This window comes from Rana temporaria, chromosome 2 (genome assembly GCF_905171775.1).
Source record: "Rana temporaria chromosome 2, aRanTem1.1, whole genome shotgun sequence".
Lineage (NCBI taxonomy): Eukaryota > Metazoa > Chordata > Amphibia > Anura > Ranidae > Rana > Rana temporaria.
This window is the reverse complement of record NC_053490.1, coordinates 147,312,655-147,335,419: the sequence shown is the minus strand read 5'-3', so window position 1 is coordinate 147,335,419 and position 22,765 is coordinate 147,312,655. Positions and strand designations below refer to the sequence as shown.

Genomic DNA, 22,765 nt, shown 5'->3' with positions numbered 1-22,765 from the left:
TTTCCAAATTGTGCCATATTCCCTCCCCGGTGTCATGTGACTCGTTAGTGTTACAAGGTCTTGGGTGTAAATGGGGAGCAGGTGTGTTAAATTTGGTGTTATCGCTCTCACTCTTTAATACTGGTAACCGGAAGTTCAACATGGCACCTCATGGCAAAGAACTCTGAGGATCTGAAAAAAAATATTGTTGCTCTACATAAAAATGGCCGAGGCTCTAAGAAGATTGCCAAGACCCTGAAACTGAGCTGCAGCATGGTGACAAAGACCATACAGTGGTTTAACAGGACAGGTTCCACACAGAACAGGCTTCACCATGGTCGACCAAAGTTGAGTTCACGTGCTCAGCGTCACATCCAGAGGTTGTCTTTGGGAAATAGACGTATGAGTGCTGCCAGCATTGCTGCAGAGGTTGAACGGGTGGGGGGGGGGGGGTCAGCCTGTCAGTGCTCAGACCATACGCTGCACACTGCATCAAATTGGTCTGCATGGCTGTCATCCCAGAAGGAAGCCTCTTCTAAAGATGATGCACAAAAAAAGCCTGCCAACAGTTTGCTGAAGACAAGCAGACTAAGGACATGGATTACTGGAACCATGTCCTGTGGTCTGATGAGACCAAGATAAACTTATTTGGTTCAGATGGTGTCAAGCGTGTGTGGCAACACCCAGGTGAGGAGTACAAAGACAAGTGTGTCTTGCCTACAGTCAAGCATGGTGGAGGGAGTGTCATGTTCTGGGGCTGCATGAGTGCTGCCGTCACTCACTGGGGATCTATAGTTCATTGCGGTAACCATGAATGCCAACATGTACTGTGACATACTGAAGCAGAGAATGATCTCCTCCCTTTGGAGACTGGGCTGCAGGGCAGTATTCCAATATAACGTCCCCAAACCCACCTCCAAGATGACCACTGCCTTGCTAAAGAAGCAGATGGTATAGGCGATGGACTGGCCAAGCATCTCCAGACCTAAACCCTATTGAGCAACTGCGGGGCATCCTCAAATAGAAGGTGCTGGAGCGCAAGGTCTCTAACAGCCATCAGCTCCGTGATGTCGTCATGGAGGAGTGAAAGAGGACTCCAGTGGCAAACTGTGAGGCCCCGTACACACGGTCGGACAAAACCGATGAGAATGGACCGAGGTTCAGTTTCATCGGTCCAAACCGACCGTGTGTATAGCCCATCGGTCTGTTGTCCTTCGGTCTAAAATTGTAAAACATGCTTTAAAATCGAACCGATGGACCGCTGCCCGATCGGTCCAAACCGATGGTTAGTACAGAAAGCATCGGTTCAAAACCTGCGCATGCTCAGAATCAAGTCGACGCATGCTTGGAAGCATTGAACTTCGTTTTATTCAGCACGTCGTGTGTTTGACGTCACCGCGTTCTGACCCGATTGGTTTTTGGAAAGATGGTGTGTACGCACATCAGACCATCAGGCCACTTCAGCGGTGAACCGATGGAAATGGCCCGTCGGACCATTCTCATCGGTTTGGAACGACCGTGTGCACGCAGCCTGAATCTCCGGTGAACGCCATGTCCAAGAGGGTTAAGGCAATGCTGGAAAATAGTGGTGACCACACAAAATATTGACGCTTTGGACCCAATTTGGATATGGTCACTTAGGGGTGTACTCACTTTTGCTGGCAGCAGTTTAGACATTAATGGCTGTGTGTTGAGTTAATTAGAGGGAACAACAAATTTACACCGTTATACACTCACTACTTTAAATTGTAGCAAAGTGTAATTTCTTCATTGTTATCACATGAAAAGATATAATAAAATATTTATAAAAATGTGAAGGGTGTACTCACTTTTGTGAGATACTGTATGTACAAAATATTCTCTAGCACTGACAGGTGGCACTGATGGGCACTAATAGGTGGTACTGATAGGCGGCAATGATGGGCACTGATGGGCACTAACAGATGGCACTGATAGGCAGCACTGATGAGGAGGCATGACAGTCGTTACTGATGGGCACTGATTGGCATCTGTGATGGGCACTGACAGGCGTTACTGATGAGCACTGATTGCATTTTGATGGGCACTTATTAGCATCTGTGGTGGGCATTTCTGATAGGGGCTGCGCTGATAATCAATGCGCTGACCCCCCCATGTCAGAAGAGCCGAGTGGCTTATGCTGCTGGACATCATATGACACCCAGTCAGGATAACTGAGCCACCTTGCGGATGTCATTCCGCAATAAGGCAGTAGGGAAGTGGTTAAACAGATCACTCTTTATTTGGCAAACAACAACCAAAATTGCCACCTAGAGTTTGGTTGTTTTATTTAGCATAGAGGTGTACAAGCTCACAGCTTTCAATGGAAAAATTAGGCTGAGTATGAATACAGGACCATAATCTTGCCCAAACGTTAGAGCACAGCATGTGTATGAAAAAAAATCATTTTTTTTATTTTTGTTTGTTTTAAGAGTTGGATAAAGAAGGAAAATCTAAAACCCCTGCAATGCTATTTAATTTTCTGTATGTATACTATTGGGGAAATTTCCTTTCACTTCCAGTCTCGCGGAAACCTCCCAAAAGGAGAGGAACTTGCATCTTAGGTATTTGTCACCAGAAATGGTGTTCCTATTGGAAGATTTTCCCTCAATCCTTGTTCTAAGGCCAACTGTAAAATTTTGGATTTCTCCTCACTTTCTGTCTCAGTTGAAAAAAACAACAGTGAAAATAGAGGGGTGAATCGGACCCTAATGGGAACACAGACAGCAGTAAAACCTTGACAGAAGGGCTAACCCTTCCCCCTTTCGGTCTTCCTCCTGTAAATTTAATTATTTTCTCTGTAGTAAATGAACACTGTGATAATTAAACAATTAAATCATTTGGTAGACAATTAGTGAATGTTGTTAAACGTAACAAAAACCTGGGTTATATTTATATCTGTGTTGATGCAATAGATTGCTAGAATAAATCCGATAAAAGAAAGAAACTACTCCTGTCACATTTTCTTTTAAAATATGGATTTCAGTGAACGTCTTATATGTTCTAATAATAGCCGACATGCTTATGCATAAAACATTTTCACTTTAGCAGAGAGTTATTTCTGAAAGTCCTAAGCCTCATTATTCTCTGCTGTACTTAATAATATTAGGGTTACTTATTTAACTTTTATGGTAGGTTGGGCTTTATAATGTAATGGAAAAAGTGGTGCCATTTATAACCATACACTTTTGTTTCATGCTAAAGCGTGACAACTACTGATTTATAGATGTTACAGAGTCCCTGTGTGACATTTACATACACTTCTTTTTGTTTTAGACTAGACTATATTTGAATGCATTGATGTAATTATATCACAGAATAACATCATTCACACAAAGCCTGCAAAACCTTGAAACTTTCTATGAAAGCAGCAAGACAATACACCGTCAAGTACAAAACGATGCTAATTCTAATGCCTGATTAAAAAAGGCATGCTAATGCAGAATTCATTTATATCTTACTGGAATATTGTGCATCATACAAGAAATACTGTTCATGGCAAGTGGCAAAAAAATTAGACCCTAGTATAAGACCCCTTTCACACTGGGGCAGTTTGCAGGTGCTATTGCGCTAAAAATAGCGCCTGTAAACCGACCTGAAACAGCGGCTGCTGTTTCTCCAGTGTGAAAGCCTGAGGGCTTTCACACTGGAGTGGTGCGCTTGCAGGACCACTCCAAAAGTTCTGCTAGCCGCATCTTTGGAGCGGCGAAAGAGCTGTGTGTTTACCGCTCCTCCCCATTGAAAGCAATGGGAAACCACGGCTATACCACCGGCAATGCGCCTCTGCTAGCGGGGGTAAAACCGCACTACTAGCGGCCGAATACCGCCGCAATTCCAACGGTAAAGCGCTGCTAAAAAAAGAGGCACTTTACCGCCACCGCACCTCCCGCCCCAGTGCGATAGAGGCCTTACAGCTTTCATATGCAGTGCATCTCTGGTGGATGGTTGGGGACAACCATCAAACTGTGTCAGTAAAGGCTGCAGGGTGGGTTTCTTTAGCCAAAGATAAAAACAAAGGCCCAGATTCACGTAGATTCGCCTATCTTTAGGCGGGCGTAGCGCATCTCAGATACACTACGCCGCCGTAACTTAGAGCGGCAGGTCCCGTATTCTCTAAGAACTTGCGCTTTAAGTTACGCCAGCGTAGTGTAACTGGGCCGGCGTAAGCCCGCCTAATTCAAATGTGGAAGTGGTGGGCGTGTTTTATGGAAATTAATCGTGACCCCACGTAATTGACGCTTTTAACGAACAGCGCATGCGCCGTCCGTGAAAGTATGCCAGTGCGCATGCTCCAAATTATGCCGCAAAGACTCAATGCTTTCGACGTGAACGTAACTTACGCACAGCCCCATTCACGGACGACTTACGCAAATGACGTAAAACATGAAAAATTCGACACTGTTCCGATGTCCATACCTAACATTGGTACGCCTCATCTACGCCTCATAGAGCAGGGGTGACTTTACGCCCAAAAAAGCCTTAAGTAAACGACGTAAAAAAAATGCGCCGGGCGCACGTACTTTTGAGAATCGGCGTATCTAGCTCATTACCATATTCGACGTGTAAATCGACGGAAGCGCCACCTAGCAGCCAGCGTAAATATGCAACTTAGATACGACGGCATAAGATACTTACGCCGGACGGATCTAAGACAAATCTATGCATAACTGATTCTAAGAATCAGGCGCATAGATACGACGCGTTACACTCAGAGTTACGACGGCGTATCTGGAGATACGCCGGCGTAACTCCTTTGAGAATCTGGGCCAAAGTGTCCAATCAAGTGGATACAATGCATGAGCCATGAGGACCATTGCTTCCTACTCTGGTTGCCATGGGCTTCTTCACTTTGTTAATAAAGAAAGATACTCAAACTGTATACACTGGAGATGTTGTTACGTTTCGAAAAAGTTTGAAATTCGTTTCTGAAAATTTCCCAGCGAGAGGCTTATTTATTTTATTTTTTTTAACAAGAGAAATTGCAAGAGGCTTATTTAGTAAAGGAGCTGAGAATGTTCACATATTGAATGGTGAGAGCATTGACTTCCACTATGCAATTGTGTACAGACACAGTAAGTAAACGGATTTTCTTATCACATGATGGGATAATTTAAGTGAATCTTCACACAATTTATTGTGTGAACATTCTCAAATCTTAAATCAGCCTTATTATCTTAGCTTTTTATAACTCCAAAGGTGTCGATGTATTAATGCAGTGGCAGAATGGTTCACGCCATCACAGAAAAGCTTGCATGTGCACGCAAAAACAACACAGAAATAAGACATACGGAAAATAAAATTTCCTATCAGCATTCCCCAGAGTCTGCAAGTTCTGGCCTGTAAAAGTTTAATGCTGATTTTGGCAACACACGATCGGATTTCCATTGGACAAACCGTGGAATTTTGTGCGAAGGGCGTTGGCCATGGAACTTGTTCTGCATACAGACGGCAGAACTTTTTCAGCCAACATACACAAAACCACATGGTTTTTCTGCTCTTTAGCACCACCCTTTGGGCAACTTCTGCTAATATTTTCTTATGGTTAGTATTGGTTCCTAGCATGCATGTTTGTACTTCGGATTTTAGTCGAGGTTGGTTGAGTTCCTGCACCTATTCACTGAGAAAAAAAAGCCTTGCATACATTTATATAGTCTTATAGACACAAAAGGCCTTTTGAGGAGAACCAAAATATTTATTCGACCCACAATGAAATTGAGTTTGACACCCCTGATCTATAAGTACATTACACAGATATTACCTATTATAAAGTGATAACCACCCATAAAATACAGATATATGTACACATTAATATAGGTAATTGTTATCAAACTTGTGTGCATTAAAAAGGGTGGTATAGCGTGTGAATACAGTGAACATACTTGTGTTCAGGACTCCAGAAAGAAAATGTTCTGGAAGTTGTGTATGAAGACAACTTAAAAAGCTAAAAACTGCACGTTCTAGCCAAACATATCTTCAACTGAAAATTCCATTTATATTACACAGTAAAATCCCACCTAAAATAAAAAAATAACAATAATAGCAGCCATTTTAGAATGTTGTGATAATGAAAATGCAATTAAAAATGCCACTGCAGGATAAGATGGCATATTAAAGATGTATAATCGCCTTAAAGTAGCAACTGCATTGTGATTGTGTATTGTTCCTATACAGTATATTTTTTACATTGTTAAACAAAAACTTCAGGCAAAAACCATAGCCTGTATACTGTATATATTGTTTTCTTATATAGCATTCTCCTTTTGTAGGGTTCAACTGTCTGTTTTCCCTGAAACCTTGGTAATGGTGCTTGGCTTTATATTGGGGAAAATGGCTGCAGATGTTCTGCCTGCTGGATTGGATACTAATGCAGCTGCAGCTCATCGATCATGTGCTGTCTCCTCTTGTAGGCCGGGTTCACACTAGTCCGACAAACGCTCAGACATTGGGAGCTAATGTCGCATGACGTGTGAAAAGCACACTATGAGAGCCGTCTTAACTGGTCCGACACAAGTCGGTCTGACTTTGAAAATGCTCCCTGTACTACTTCGGTCTGACTTTGATCCTATTGAATATCATTGAAGTTGGATCAAAGTAGGATCCTTGTCCTAACCAGCCGACTTTTGACATCCGACATGTGATTACAGCAGCAGTAAAAGGAATTTATCTCAGTCTGGGATTGTTTTGATTGGTCAAAGAACAAGTCATACTATCACAAAGTCGGATCAAAGTAGTATCCGGTTCATGAAAGTCTGATGGATGTAGGACCAATGTAGGACAGATGTCGCAGAGCAAATATGGATGAAAGTCGTACTGCTGTCGTGTAGTATAGTGTGAACCCAGCCGTAAGGCTGTTCACAGTGTTTGATTGCTGCCACTGTGTAAAGCAACTAGAGATCTTTCCTATCTAGTCTGAGTGCTGATGAACAATGAATTACAGGTAGGTAACATAAAGCAGATTCAGAGATTTTTACTAAAATTATTTATTTGCTTTTGGAATAAAAGGAATTTGTTTTCTATTAAAACTTAAAATCAATTATTTCACTTACAGTCTTTACTTACATTTACTTAATTTACTTTGCTTACAAAAAAGCTAATCCCTTAATCATCCACTGGATCTCCAAACTTGAGGATCTAGTTAGAAAGATCTCCATCCCAGGGATTTTACCTGTCCCCCCTCAATTTATGATAGCAGCTCACATTGAATAATCTGACTCGTAAAACACTAATTTAAACAAAGCAAACTGTAATCAGGTTTTAAGGTACATTTGTGAAATGAAAAGTGTGTGTGTGTGTGTGTATGGCAAAGGATATTCCAAATATAATAAACAGGTCAAATTTCCGAAAAGCTTGAATTGATTTCTGGCTCATAATGAATTATTTCTCATTTGAACAATAATCTGTTTATATTGAACACGTTGTACATCTCTCTTTCCCTTGTCCTTTTTGCATATTCAGTGTGCGATCTGCTGCACTGTAAGATTACTCAATGTGAACACATTCATGGACTTACATAATGAAAGCAGCAAAGTGCAAACCACTTCACTACTTTAAGTTGACTTTTTATAAAGCACTTGTTTTGCAAGTAAAAAAAGGTAAAAAAAAGAATCTTTCCTTGGGGGGCCTGAAGAGCAGTGCACCTGCGATCAGCAGATTGTGGGTGCAGTGTCAGGCTTCTTCAGAATCTCAGTACAGCCTTCTGCCTATAAGAAAAATCAATGCTCTACGAGGGTGCTAACCAGCGCCTTTGCAGTTATTGAGGGCTACAAGCCGCCTTCTGCTGTGGAAGGCTTGACTTGTAGGTCAGTCATTCACAGATCGCTGGAGGGCAGGTCTGGAGCATGTTACACCCTAAATATGGGTTTAACATGCAACATGCTCCAGAAGGTGAATTTATCCTTGAATTAACCACTTGCCGACCGGCAGCAGTACATATACTGCAGCCGGTCAGGCCGGCTCTATTGCGCAAAACGTCATACCTGTATGTCATTCCGTGCAATAGCCAGCGGGGGGCATACACACGTGCACTGATTGGCGACAGGGGGAGCCAATTAGCAGGTCGGCGGACAATATGTCCGCTGGCCACCCGCATTTGCTTCCCAGAGAGACAGGACGGCAGTCTGCCGATGTAAACAAGGCAGATCTCCCTCCTGTCAGGTACACGGATCTCTTGGTTCATACAGTGAGTCCATCCGCCACACAGTAAGCAAGCACCTCCTAGGGACAACCTTAAACCTTTGATCGCCTCTGGTGTTAACCCCTTCCCTGCCAGTGTCATTAGTACAGTAACAGTGCATATTTTTAGCACTGATCACTGTAATAATGTCACTGGTCCCCAAAAAAGTGTCAGTTAGGTGTCCTATTTGTCCACCGCAATGTCGTAGCAGAATGTAAAACATTTTGTTTATTTTTCAAAATTGTTGGTACTTATTTTGAATATAGCGCAAAAACTAAAAACAGCAGAGGTGATCAAACACCACCAAAACAAATCTCTATTTGTGAGAAACAAATCTATTTTGTTTAGGTACAGCATCGCATGACCGTGCAATTGTTAAAGTATCGCAAAAAGAATGGCCTGGTCATTAAGGGGGTAAAACCTTCCAGGGATAAAGTGGTTAAAGCTGATACAGTCTTTTCTTCAAAAAAAAGGCTTCTTACTTCCCCCCTCACAACCTTCTTTACACTGAGCTATGCCCTGGGTGCTAGGAGTAATTAAGTCCCTTGTACATGCACAGGAGTTATGTCATCCTGCACTGGACAACCAAGTTGGCCAAAGACCCCAAACTCGGAAGAAGTTGGGGAGAAGATGTCCGCACCAGCGAGGGAGCCCACGAACGCTGCCCTGCTAAAGTGGAAGTATAGGTGCAGTTTAGCTCCATTTTAAAACAGAATCAGAAAGAAATGGGCATTTGTAAGAATTTTTCCTTTTTAAATAGTGCACCCTTACTACTATAGATTGCAAATTATGGATGACAAAGGATGAGGTGGGAGGAATGGGCTGTGAGTAAGGTGGGTTTGAGGGATGCTCTGGGAGTGAGATGAACGGAGGGATGTGTTGTGAGGTGGGAAGTGCGGTAGGGGGTTAGATGGATGAAGAGATACATTGGTGGTGGTGGGTGACATGTGTTGTGAGGCGGAGAGGGAGTAGATGGGTGAGAAAGCTGTGCTGTGAACTGGGGGAGGCACAGTAGAGAAGAAGGGCATGCCGTGAGCACTGAGATAGAGGAGTGAGGTGGGTTGGAGGCATGTGTTTTAACTCCCTAGCCCTTCTGCAGTCCTGTGCCATTAGCTCCCTGACTCCTCTGCTGCCTTAATGCAGCTTTCTAGTCCTTGGTTGAGGCAGAGAACACTTGGATAACCTTCATAGCAAGCTACAGCTCCTTTGTTGTCCAGTCAGAGGTTGGGGTAGGCCATGGACCTAGATGTATTCCTTAACTCTAATGTTAGCCTGTAGAGAGTTTAAGGACCTGGCTCTTCTGTCTGACAAGGGAGCCTGGGTCCCAAGACTTGCAGAATAGAAAAATCCTTTAGAGGGTAAACCAGTCTGCATAGCTGGATAATCAGTCAGTGTCAGTTCAGTGAGGGAGTAGGACGCTTCCCGACGAGTCTGCTCTCTCCAGGGACCAGACAGATAGCCAGCTAGACACCGCAGACAGGCAGGCAGGCTCCTACAATCTTTGCTGCATGAATCAACTTGCAGCCCATAGGACCGGCTCCTTCCTTCCCTTCGTGGGCCCCTCTCTTCAGGTAAGACCCTGTCTTTCAGGGCCATCTTTCCACCCCCAGGAATCGCTAGTTACCGTCCTTTTCAGGACAGCCACTCCAGCGATCCAAATTGCGGATGTTTACCTTCTTAGAGCCGCATGCACTCCAATCAGTCACCCATAATCACCCCAGCCACCCGCCGCGCATAGCAGCGCTTTTTTCTGGCGATCTGCGGCTCTTTCCCGCATCCGCGCCAGACCAGGCCTTATTCGCGGCCGCCGCAATTAGGAAAGACCGCGGCTTCAGCCGCGGACTAGCGGCGCGCCGCAAAAAGGAGCACTGACAGCCTGGAAATTTTCCTGGAATTGTCAGGGATCATCCCCCTATCCCTGGAGGATCCCATCCTCCCCTGGATTAACAACCAGCTCATACCCACCAAGCCAAACAGCCCCCAAACCTGAGGCCTGTGGCCCGGTCGGCGGCCATCTTGGTACTCCTCAGCTACAGTGACACCCTTCTTCCCCCCCTTCCCCACCCCATTCCAAACAGTACTTGATCCAGGGTTTCGTCCGATCGCCTTTCAGGGATCAGGAAGGAATTTTTTTCCCTGCGGCAGCAAATTGGCTTAGCACTGCCAGGGTTTTTTTGCCTTCCTCTGGACCAAGGCCAAGCGAGAGGATTCAGCGAATCTTCCCTCTATTGCAATTAATCCCCCCCCGGTGACTGGCAACAATGGTTAAACTGCGATACTCTGCAGAAACGATTTGGGGTCTGAGACAATTCGCAACAGTATTACCAGCCGTCACCAAAAAGGCCTTACAAATAGACCAACTTTTGAGATTCGATCAACGATCGACCATCAAAAATTTCAACCATTTAACCCAGCTCAAGCACATATCATGTGCTTTGATCAACACAAGATTGGCAGTAAAACACTGATCAGAAATCCACGATTTCTTACTACAAAACGATCTAGACTGCCTCTTTATCACAGAAAGCTGGCTTTCAGACGACTGCAACACCATTCTTGGAGAATTGGTGCAAGAAAATTATCGAAATATAACGGAAAACAGAATAGGGCAAAGAGGAGGAGGCCTGGCGGTGATCCATAAGTTTCATATTGCAATCACTAAGCCGGTCCTTCAAAATCCTCTTCCATTTATGGAAACCCTTACTCTTCAACTTCAAACTAACCCCCAGGAGACTGTTCACATTCTCCTCTGCTATAGGCCACCTGGGCCAAAATCGCAGCTTCTACCATCATTAACGGAGTTCATATCCACTTATACCCTTAACAGCAAACATCTTTTGCTGCTCGGGGACTTCAATCTGTGGGCCAACTCCTCACAGGATCCCATTGCGGATGCCTGCATCGATCACCTGGAAGGATTAGGACTACAGCAACTTATATGCGGACCCACGCATGCTTCAGGTCACACACTCGACCTAATTTTCAGACAAAATCTGAAAATAAACATTTTGGGAAATGAACCTTTGCCATGGACAGACCACCATGCAATTAGTTTCATAATTTCCAAAATTTCACCAGTGATAAAAGCACCCAAGCCGGTGCTAGATCTCAGAAGAAGCTCCATTCGGAACTCTTCAAATCTACCTTGGGAAACCGAATCGAAACTATTCATCCTCAGTTAACAGCCTCAGATACACTGGATGCCATAAATACAGCTCTGCTACAATCAGCCGACTTAGTAGCACCGAAACGCAAAGTCCGCATCCGGAAAAAAAAAGTCCGGCTGGTTCAACAACCAGCTGTCCCTACTGAAGCAAGAGCGCAGAAGGGCGGAAGCCGCCTGGAAAAGAAGCCCTTCACAAGATCACCTCATCATCTACAAGGCAATAACAACACAATATCATAAAGAAATCTTCAAAGCCAAGAAACATCATTTTTCTATGACGATTAACAGCGCCATGAACCGCCCCCGAGAACTATTCAAGATGGTCACCCAGACCATGAATCCGGGATGTCTTGAAGTCCCCAATTCAGACACCCAAGAGTTCTGTAATGAACTATCGGATTTCTTCATCGACAAAATCGAAAGAATCCGGGTAAGTATTCTGCAAAATAATACCCCCCTCAGCCCCCTCTTCAATCAACCACAAAACACCAACAGAAACCTTCTACAATCAACTAAGTTCACTCTGGAACCCATCTCCATCGATACCACCAAAAATATCATTGGTGCGTTGCGGAACAGCACAGCACCCAATGACATCATTCCCACCAAGCTGCTGAAGGAATGCGCCGACATTCTGGCGCCTCCCATCACACAGCTTATAAATCAGTCATTTAAGGAAGGCATAGTGCCATCCCTGCTGAAAGAGGGCACAATCCAGCCCATCTTGAAAAAACCTAACTTGGATCCCAAGGACCCAACCCACCGCCGCCCCATAACAGGCCTAAATATTCTCTCCAAGATAATGGAGAAAATAGTGGTACAACAGCTGCAACAGCATCTGGATACCCACAATCTACTCGATCCATTTCAATCAGGTTTCCGTCCCGGACACAGGACAGAAACGGCCTTACTCAAAATATGGGACGATGCCCTCGAGGCCGCAGACGAGGGAGAATCCTGTCTCCTGGTTCTGCTGGACCTAAGCGCAGCCTTTGACACAGTAGACCACAAAATGTTACTGATGCGACTGGCCGAGGTAGCCAGAATCGCAGAAGGTGATTTACCATGGTTTTCCTCCTTTCTTGAAAACCGATCACAAACAGTGAAACTGGGATCTTTCACGTCGGAAAAACGCACGGTGCCATGTGGAGTCCCCCAAGGATCCCCCCTGTCACCGGTACTGTTCAACATCTATCTTCGCCCTCTCTTTGATATTATCAGTAGCCAAGAACTACTTTATCACTCTTATGCAGACGATACGCAATTGTATTTTCGCATCTGCAACAAAAAGGATCATCATCTCAGTTTAGAGAAATGTCTCTCTTCGATAGAAAACTGGATGACTAAGAGTTATCTTAAACTCAACAGTTCCAAAACAGAACTTCTTATGTTTCACGCCAGCCGAAAGAGTCAACTGTCAACAACCTGGACACCACCGCCCATTCTGGGCCAAAGCATCACCCCTAGCTCCAAAGTCAAAAGTCTAGGAGTCATTTTTGACACCTTCATAACAATGGACGCACAAATAGGGTCAGTAGTCAGCGGATCGCACCATTTGTTGCGCCTACTACGCAGACTTATTCCATTTATCCCCAAAGAAGACGTAGCAGTCGTGGTGGGAACAATCGTGAATTCCAGACTGGACTATGCAAATGCCCTTTACCTCAGGCTCCCAAAGTACCAAATCGCTCGTCTGCAAGTCCTACAGAATACGGCCGCCAGACTGGTGACTGGGAAAAAAACATGGGAATCAATCTCACCTTCGCTGAGAACCCTTCACTGGTTGCCAGTAAAAGACAGAATTGTATTTAAAGCACTCTGCCTGACACATAAGTGCATCCATGGGAAGGCGCCGCAATATCTTTGCGACAAGATAGAACCTCACAATTCTAATCGCGTTCTGCGATCCACTGACCAAAATCTGGTCAAGGTGCCAAAAACCAAATACAAGTCCAAAGGAGAAAGAAGGTTTGCTTTTCAAGGTCCGAGACTATGGAACGCTTTACCAACCAGCGTTCGGTTGGAGGAAAACCACCTGACTTTCAGAAGACAGATTAAAACTCTGCTCTTTTGATGTCATGAGACACGAAACATCAAGCGCCCAGAGGCGATTCAGTTCGCATGTGCCGCGCTATATAAGTTTTTCATTCATTCATAGTCTGCCATGGTATTCGAGCTATACATTTAGCTGCCTGCCTGGAGTTTAGCTTTAACTTTGCTCACCTTTTCAAGTGTCCTTAAAATACATGCCAGTGCAGCTGCATTTTTCCTTCTTCACATATCCGAACAGGGCAATATTACAAGGTTACAGTATCAGCAAAAGAACATTCTTGTATAATAGAATGAATTCCTTAGTGATTTATATATGATTTCCATATCCTATGGGCAAATTCTGCAATGAAGATTTTTCTCCTATCCAATTCCATATGGAACACAACAAATGGAGGCAGCTGGGTTACACAATTAACACAGGTCTCTGCCGCCTGAGGTCTTCCTGCCACAGCATACAGAGGCTGTACTACCAGAACAGTACTGCTGGAAAAGGAGCAAAAACTAATTTCACAAACTCAAGCAATGGATTGCTTGTCTTTACAGAGGAATCACTCTGTGGTTGATATATGGCTCATTGAAAAAAATAAATAAAAAAGGTGCCAAACACCCAGGAATAATGCATAATTATTTAATTATTATGCTATAACAATAATACAAGCACTAACATTATACCATTGTAAAAGGGAAGCCAGAAATCCCCCTACTATCTGGTGCACTTTAAACTGTCATTTTTTTAGTGCAAGTTAGAAAATTAAAGCAAGAACTCATAAGTAATGGGCTCCGTTTTGCTTTTCTCCAATTTTCATAAATCAGCTACACTGTCTACAATTTTAATATTAAGAGCTAGAGCTGTATGCAAAGGTTATACTTAGTCTCTGTATAAAACATAATTTATTCTCACAAATGCTAGTGCACAATTAAAATGTATTCATGGTAATCCTGGGGTAACATGTTTGGAGAATTGGCTGTAAACGTGGTCCTGTTTCTGACTCAGGGGTGCCGATAGTCCCTCCTGACAGGCAGAACAGGACTCAGCTGTCAAACTGACAGCCAAACACCGCAGAGATAATACATAGACAATGATACACTCCCAAAACCATTTTTTAAAATAAAACTTGTTCCTACTGAATTTGTTATTAAATCTTTGGTAACCATAGCTTCCTTCTCATACTACTTTTTATTTTTAAATGGTTGCATTAAAACTTTTTATCTTTTTAGTTTTGTTTTAAGGAAATACAAAAAGTAAAAAAAAAAAAAAAAAAAAAAAAAGACTATGAGGTCATCCGCTGTGATTGACAGCAGCGCCAGCCAATGGCTGCGCTGCTATCAATCCGTCCAACCTAGCCAATCAACGGCCAGGCTGGGAACCGAACAGGATGACGAGGACGCGCCTGAGACTTTCGAGGGGTGAGGTAAGTAAAACGGGGGCTTGGGGGGGGGGGTGCTGTCAGATGCATAGGATGCATTAAGGTAAAAAAACTTTTACCTTTACAACCCCTTTAAGGACCCCTTCACGCCAATATACGTCAGCAGAATGGCACGGCTGGGCACAATCACGTACCTGTACGTGTCTCTTTAAGCCCAGCCGTGGGGTCGCGATCGTTCACCGGAGCTGAAGAACAGGGGGGAGGTGTGTGTAACACCTTCACCGTTCTTCATTGCGGCAATGTCAGTGATCGTCTTATCCCTGATACAGGGAAAGACGATCACTGACGTCACATGTCCAGCTCTGACCCCCTACAGTTAGAAACACATATGAGGTCACACTTAACCCCTACAGTGCCCCCTAGTGGTTAAACTCCTAAACTGCAATTGTCATTTTCACAGTAAACAGGGCATTTATTAGCACTTTTTGCTGTGAAAATTACAATGGTCCCAAAAAATGTGTCAAAATTGTCCGATGTGTCCGCCATAATGTCGCAGTCACGAAAAAAATCGCTGATCGGTGCCATTAGTAGTCAAAAAAATGTATTAATAAAAATGCAATAAAACTATCCCCTATTTTGTAAACGCTATAAATTTTGCGCAAACCAATCAATAAATGCTTATTGCGTTTTTTTTTTTTACCAAAAATAGGTAGAAGAATACATATCGGCCTAAACTGAGGAAAAACATTTTTTTTATATCTATTTTGGGTATATTTTTTTTATAGCAAAAAGTAAAAATCGTTTTTTTTTCTAAATTGTCACTCTATTTTTGTTTATAGCGCAAAAAAATAAAAACCGTGAGGTGATCAAATACCACCAAAAGAAAGCTCTATTTGTGGGGAAAAAAGGACGCCAATTTTTTTTGAGAGCCATGTCACACGACCGTGCAATTGTTAGTTAAAGCGACGCAGTGCCGAATCGCAAAAAGGGGCAGGGTCCTTAACCTGCATAATGGTCCGGGTCTTAAGTGGTTAAAGCCATATAGACTCTGCACTTTGCAAGTGCAGCTACATTATGCAAGTGCAGTTGCTCCAGAGCTTAGTAAATGAGGTGAAGCTTCACTTTGCAAAGAAATCAAAAGAAAAAAAAATGCATTTGTGCTTGCACATAGTAAGATGATGGAAGTTGGCAAAGGTTCCTCTAATTTACTAGTTTACCAGTTACTCTGGGGCAACTGCCCTTGCAAAGTGCATGGTCTCTTTTAGGTAGATTCAGAAAGAGTTAGGCCGGCTTATCAGTAGATAAGCCGACCTAACTCTGAATCTATGCTGCCGTATGTTTAAGCGTATGCTCAAACAGAGATACGCTTAAACATATCTAAGATAAGACGGCTTGCGCCGTCCTATCTTAGATTGCAATTTTTCGGATGGCCGCTAGGTGGCGCTTCCATTGCGGCCGGCGTAGATTATGTAAATTAGTTTGTACGCCGATTCACGAACGTACGCCCGGCCGCCGCAGTCGAATTACGTAGTTTCCGTAAGGCCTTAGGCGGCCTAAAGTTATTCCACCTATGAGGTGGAATAACAATGTTAAAGTATGGCCGCCGTTCCCGCCGCGAGGTTCGAATTTTTTACGTTGTTTGCGTAAGTCGTCCGCGAATCGGGAGTTACGTCGTTTACGTCCACGTCGAAATCAATAGGCCCGTACAGCGTACTTAGCCGCAATGCGCACTGGGAAATGTAGGCACCCGGCGCATGCGCAGTAACAAAAACCGTCAAAAGCGTGAGGTCAAGCCTCATTACCATACAACACGCCCCCCTCCAACCCATTTGAATTAGGCGCCCTTTTACGCCCGCCGCGTTTTCACTACGCCGCCCTAAGTAAGGAGGTAAGTGCCTTGAGAATCATGTACTTGTCTCTCTTACTTAAGGCGGCATAGTGTAAACACACTAGGCTACACCGTCTTAAAATTGCACGGCCGTACCTGAATCTACCTATTTATCTTTAGTACCGTATTTATCGCGGTATAACGCGCTCTGGCGTATACCGCGCACCCCCAAAGTGGCCCCCAATCCTGTGGGAAAAAAAGATTTTTTGTTTTTTTGTACTTACAGTTTTGATGTCTTGCGTGGCGTCCATCTGCGGCCTCGTCTGGTCCGGCGTCCTTCTGCGGCTTCGGGTGTCCTCTTCGGCGGGTCCGGCGTCCGTCTTCGGCGGGTCGGGCGTCCATCTTCGGCGGGTCGGGCGTCCATCTTCGGCGGGTCGGGCGTCCATCTTCGGCGGGTCCGGTGTCCATCTTCGGCGGGTCCGGTGTCCATCTTCGGCGGGTCCGGTGTCCATCTTCGGCGGGTCCGGCGTCCATCTTCGGCGGGTCCGGCGTCCATCTTCGGCGGGTCCGGCGTCCATCTTCGGCGGGTCCTCCCGCTCGTTTCCCGCCACGACTTTGAATACTGCGCCCGCATATAGCGAGCGCAGTACACTTGTGAATCTTCGGGCAGGCTCGGGCGCCTCTCGCACTGACGTCCTGTACGCTCAGGACGTCAGGACGTCAGTACGAGAGGCGCCGAGACTGGCCGAAGATTCACGAGTGTACTGCGCTCGCTATATGCGGGCGCAGTATTCAAACTCATGGCGGGAAAGCGGGTATCGGCGTATATCGCGCACCCACGATTTTGCCCTGATTTTCAGGGCAAAATAGTGCGCAGTATACGCCGATAAATACGGTATATCAACCACTCGGTTTTTATTTGTAATTAACATCACTACTATTAATATCACTATGCCAGGACACAATTTGCACTTTTGGGATTTATAAGTTAATATAGATGGCTGATAGAAGAACAAATTTTGGTTATCATAATGAAAATGAAAACCTGGCTCTCTTTCACAATGCTTATTATTACTAAATCATTGGTATAACCACATCCCACTCTCACTTCAATCCCACACTGTTTTCCGTGGACTAAAAAGATGACTAGTCCCAGGGTCAATGGACAGTTTTTTCTGTAGTTAACTATGTACCAAGTTGCTAATTATTGGTTGACAATATTCTCAAGGTTTTTTTGCCAGTCCTAATTTACTTTTTACTATCAATTTGCAGATTACCATGGCCCTCCAACATGATGCAGTACACAAAGTATTTTTTAACCCTAAATACAGCAAATAAAAAGGTAAAAAAACAAAAACAAACAAATAAAAAATTAAAAAGACGCCCATATTTATGTAGGTAGCCTAACTGCATTCACGTATTAGAAGCCAAGGTTAGAACGGGGCCGGGGTGGCTCAACGCGATTGGCACTGCGCTGACAAGCCATTCGCCTCTGCAGCCAGGGGTTCGGATCCCGGTCTCGGCTACATGTGAATTGAGTTTGGTGGTCTCAGCCCGACACCCGGTGGGTGTGCTATGCAAGGTAAGCCTGCGCTTAGCACGCCCACCCCCCTCCCACAAAAACCACCACACTTACACGCACTCGAAATTGGGTTAACATGCACGCACTTTGACCATGCGGTCTCTAAAAAAAAGAGAGGCGAAGGACTAACGGGGCTGGTTGAGCAGGCAAAATCCTCTCACTCCCTTATAGGGAGTCCCTCTGCCCCGTTGGGCTTCAAAGCGGAGCAGGTAGGGCGGGCTGTGTGGGAGGGCCCCCTCACACACCCGCCATTGCCACCCGGGGCATGGAGAAAGGTGGCAGATTGCCTCTGGGGGAGGCCTGCCTACTCCCAACTCCTGCAGTCCGGCTCCTCTCTCGAGTACACACACAAAATACAAAAAAAAAAAAAAAAAGAAGCCAAGGTTAGTTAAGGTGCTTAAAATCTGAAATCACACGAGAACTGAGACCTTGCAGTGGCTTACATGAGTTTGCAGATATACCTGGGCCTTATCTGCCTACTGATCTTAGTCTATTGCAGTATATCCTTATATCTTTTCGAAAATTAATTGAGTTTCTGAGTCTGAAAATATAGAAATTCATACTATATATTCATATACAAATATATTCATACCCCTTGAAATTTTCATACCCCTTGAAATGTCACCTCCTGCATTCCACGCTGACTCCCTGGTGGCCACAGGACAGACGGCTGTCTCTCTCAACACCTGCCTACCTGTGAACGCGACGCTTCAGGGACCGGACCGCAACGACTGATAAGATAAAACCTGCTTCCTGTAAGTGCATTACTTACTGAACCAATAAATCATACCTTACATATTACACTTAGGTGGTGCTTCCTGCCTGTTGTGCAAAACTAATGCTGCACATCACCCTGAACACACCATCCCCACTGTGAAACATGGTGGTGGCAGCATCATGTTATGGGGATGCTTTTCTTCAGCAGGAACAGGGAAGCTAGTCAGAATTTATGGGAAGATGAATGGAGCCAAATACAGGGCAATCTTATAAGAAAACCTGTTTGAGTCTGCAAAAGACTTGAGACTGGGGGTTCACCTTCCAGGACAACAACCCTAAACATACAGTAAGAACTACAATGGAATGGTTTAGATCAAAGCATATTCCTGTGTTAGAATAGCCCAGTCAACGTCCAGACCTAAATCCAATTGAGAATCTGTGGCAAGACTTGAAATTTGCTGTTCACGGATGCTCTCCATCCAATATGACAGAACTTGAGCCATTTTGCAAGAAAGAATGGGCAAAAATTTCTCTCTCTAGATGTGCAAAACTAGTAGAGACAACACCCAAAAAGACTTGCAGCTGTAACTGCAGTGAAAGGCGGTTATACAAAGAGTGACTCAGGGGGGCTGAATACAAATGCATGCCACACTTTTCAGATATTTAATTGTAAAAAAAGTTGAAAACCATTTATCTTCCACTTCACAATGATGTGCCACTTTGTTTTGGTCTATCACATAAAATCCAAATATTTTTTTTTTAGATTTTTGGTTATAACATGACAAAATGTGGAAAATTACAAGGGGTGTGAATACTTTTTCAAGGCACTGTACATCTAGGAATTCAGGGGCGAGCTTTGACATCCAGGCGCCACCAATAAAAATATATCACTTATGGGATGGCTGGCTAATGTTCTTCAAATCCTTCACTAAGGTAACCATTGCTTTTTCTGAAATATGACAACACCACTTTTCTCAGTTACGGATTAGACAGTATATGAAAAAAGGCAATAGAATAGCCAGTACAAAAATGCATGTAAAATGCAGCACCTTCTTTACAGCTTTGTTTTGCAATGCTGAATTTCTCTAACAAAATACAAAGTACATTCTCCAGTTTGCATAATAATGATTGTGTACAATTTACCGCTTAGCAGCACACATCTTAGTTTGGTTCTGACTCACCTGTTCCTTGAGAACATTCACTAAGGCTTGTGCATGCGTTTGTTCTTCCTTGGCTTTCTCTAGTTCACTCTTCCTGGTGTTTAACTCCTCTTGCATTGCTATTAATTGCTAAAAACAAAAGACAAACAGAAAAAGTTATTAGGATTTCATGCAAATCAATAAAATGCTTTGATAGCTTACTACATTTTTAGTTTTTCAGTTCACTAGCATTTAATTCTAATTAATTTATGTGTGTTTTTCGAAGTGTGAAAGAAACAGTATTGTGCATTTAAATGTTCCATCTTTAGGACTCCCTCCCAGCAGATATGATTGGAAATGCCAACATGTACAAAGCTAATCTCCATGCATACTTACCTAGTAATTTCCTATTTTCGCTATACAGTAAGATGTTAAAATATATGTAAAGCCCAGGTATTTACAAAGTGATTTACAAATGTATGTACTGCCCAAAGCAACCAAACAGGTAAAGACTTACATTTTTAATACCTTTTTTTTTTTAAATAATAAAAGAATGTTAGTGGTTGCTGTTGGCATTTTAGACAGGTTTCAGATTTTATGTTTATTGGCCAATTCCAGCCAAAAACATTTTGTAGCTTTGGACATGGTGGGGAAAAAGTGTAACCTTTGTCACTGTTATTTCAGATAAAAGTATGCATACTTATTAAGAGATGAACCATCATGCTCCTGAGCTGGTCTCTGTTATAACATGAAATAATGTTGAACCCAATTTACATCAATCGGCTTTTGATAAGGATTTGTAAGTATGTTCGTAAGTATTTAATGAGGGTAATCTAAAAATAATTACAGGCCATTGTATACATTGATAACAGTACTGATCATCAATATTAAATATAGTTTAAAGTAGGAAGTTCTTATCAGATACTTTGACTTTATACACAATCCGAATCGTACGATAATCGGATCATTAGCACAGGGCTTCCATGAGCCGATCATGACAGTTCATCAGATATTATTTTATCAGACATGCATGAAAATTTTCCTCGTACGATACCATATTGTACGATTTTCGTCTAGTCAGTACAGTTGTCGTCCGAAAATACAACACAAATATATTACAACACATGACATCACTTCCGATTTTTTTTTCTGTAGTACGAGAATTTTCGTGACTTTAGTAACCTATTCAGTTTCTGCTTGCGACTAGTAAACGAAAAAAGTCGGACGATCTGTCGTCCGATTTTCGGATTGTGTGTACGTGGCATAAACCTCTATAATCCTACAAATCGTTCCTTTGCTGTCACTTCTGTCAACATAAAGTGCAGTGAATAGCATATCTGTTTAGGGATCCATGCTGTATGTATGAAAGGTCAAAATTCTGAGCTTGAGAAAAAAAAAAAATGAATATATTTTTGCTGAGACTGTAAACTGTTTCCCCTTGGGAAATAATGAAATCAAAATTAACCAGACATCCAGATGCAGAAAACAGGTATAGCTTGGGATGTATTTGTTAACCATCCAAGAGGGCATCTATTCTAGCAAACAGCTACCCCTCAACGTCTAATGCTTATTCTCTGTGTTGTTTTTTCAGTGAAAGCAGAAGGCAATACTAAAGAGCATAACCAGAAGACTAGGTGTAAAATATAAATGAGTTCCTAAGCAATCTTTTAGCTTTTGATAAAATACTGAGTCATGAGCTACTTCACCCATTGCTAAATTGCTGATAAAAAATACATACAGCAATCACTGAAAACAGATCCCAGCACATGTCAAAAGTTCTGATTTCCATCCAAATACTAATTATCGTGTACCAACAGTCTCTGCATTCAAAATTCAACAGCTGACTTATTTTCCCCCAAATATAAAATGCATGTATATACTTGTTCATTACCAGCTTATTTAGAAAATGCTATCTCTTATTTTACTTGTTAAAAAAAAAAGCTGATCTGAAAAAATAACTAGGTTATATTAAAATGTATCTGTGACATTCTCACAACATGTCTGTGCTTGGTTTAAAAAGGTGTTAGAACAGTTTCTGAACCAATTTCAAAATAAAATACAAACAAACACCACAAAAAATCACCTTCAAATACAAGATAAAACAAAACAAGAGGAAATTCTTTTTTTGATTATAGCAACTGTCTAGTCTAGGCTATATTAGTGAAATCTAATTGGTTGTTATGGCCAATACATATCCTTGCAGTCTTAATACATAAAGTATTTTATGAGGAAGTCATACAGCCCCAGCCCCGATCTGTTCTGGTATCTGATGTGGTAAATAAGAAAGGGACACAGCAATCAAGCATGATCCAACCACCCTCAGGCTCTACTGCTGTCAAATTTACATGATTTTGTTATGCATTTGTGTTCAGGCTTCAAGAGAAGGGAGGAGCAGGGTGACTATATTGATGCTCCTTATCTTAAAGCCCAAGTGCAGCAAAAATAAAAAGCAAAAATCAGCACAAGGGACATAAACTACAGAGAAGATGTGTCCATTGTTCTAATGCCTGTTAGAAGCAATTCCCCCCCACCCGAGCCTTCCCATCTCTTCTGCCATAATCTACCCATATGGCAGCGATTAATAGAACTAATGCCACCTACACACGATCAGAAATTCCGACAAGAAAACCGTGGATCTTTTCCAGAATGTTGACTCAAACTTGTGTTGCATACACACAGTCACACAAAACTCCGACCGTCAAGAACGTGGTGACGTACAACACTACGACGAGCTGAGAAAAAAA

The 22,765-nt window shown here is 43.1% G+C and overlaps 1 protein-coding gene across 4 annotated transcripts in view; it reads right to left on the bottom strand.

Annotated features, from left to right (window-relative positions):
- ENOX1 (ecto-NOX disulfide-thiol exchanger 1) overlaps window positions 1-22,765 on the bottom strand; it is a 641,692-nt gene that overhangs the window by 35,925 nt on the left and 583,002 nt on the right. For all 4 annotated transcript variants that reach the window (XM_040341292.1, XM_040341293.1, XM_040341291.1 and 1 more), the window contains one exon: window positions 20,064-20,171. In XM_040341292.1, the coding sequence (XP_040197226.1) occupies window positions 20,064-20,171 (108 nt within the window). The remainder of the gene's footprint in view (window positions 1-20,063; window positions 20,172-22,765) is intronic.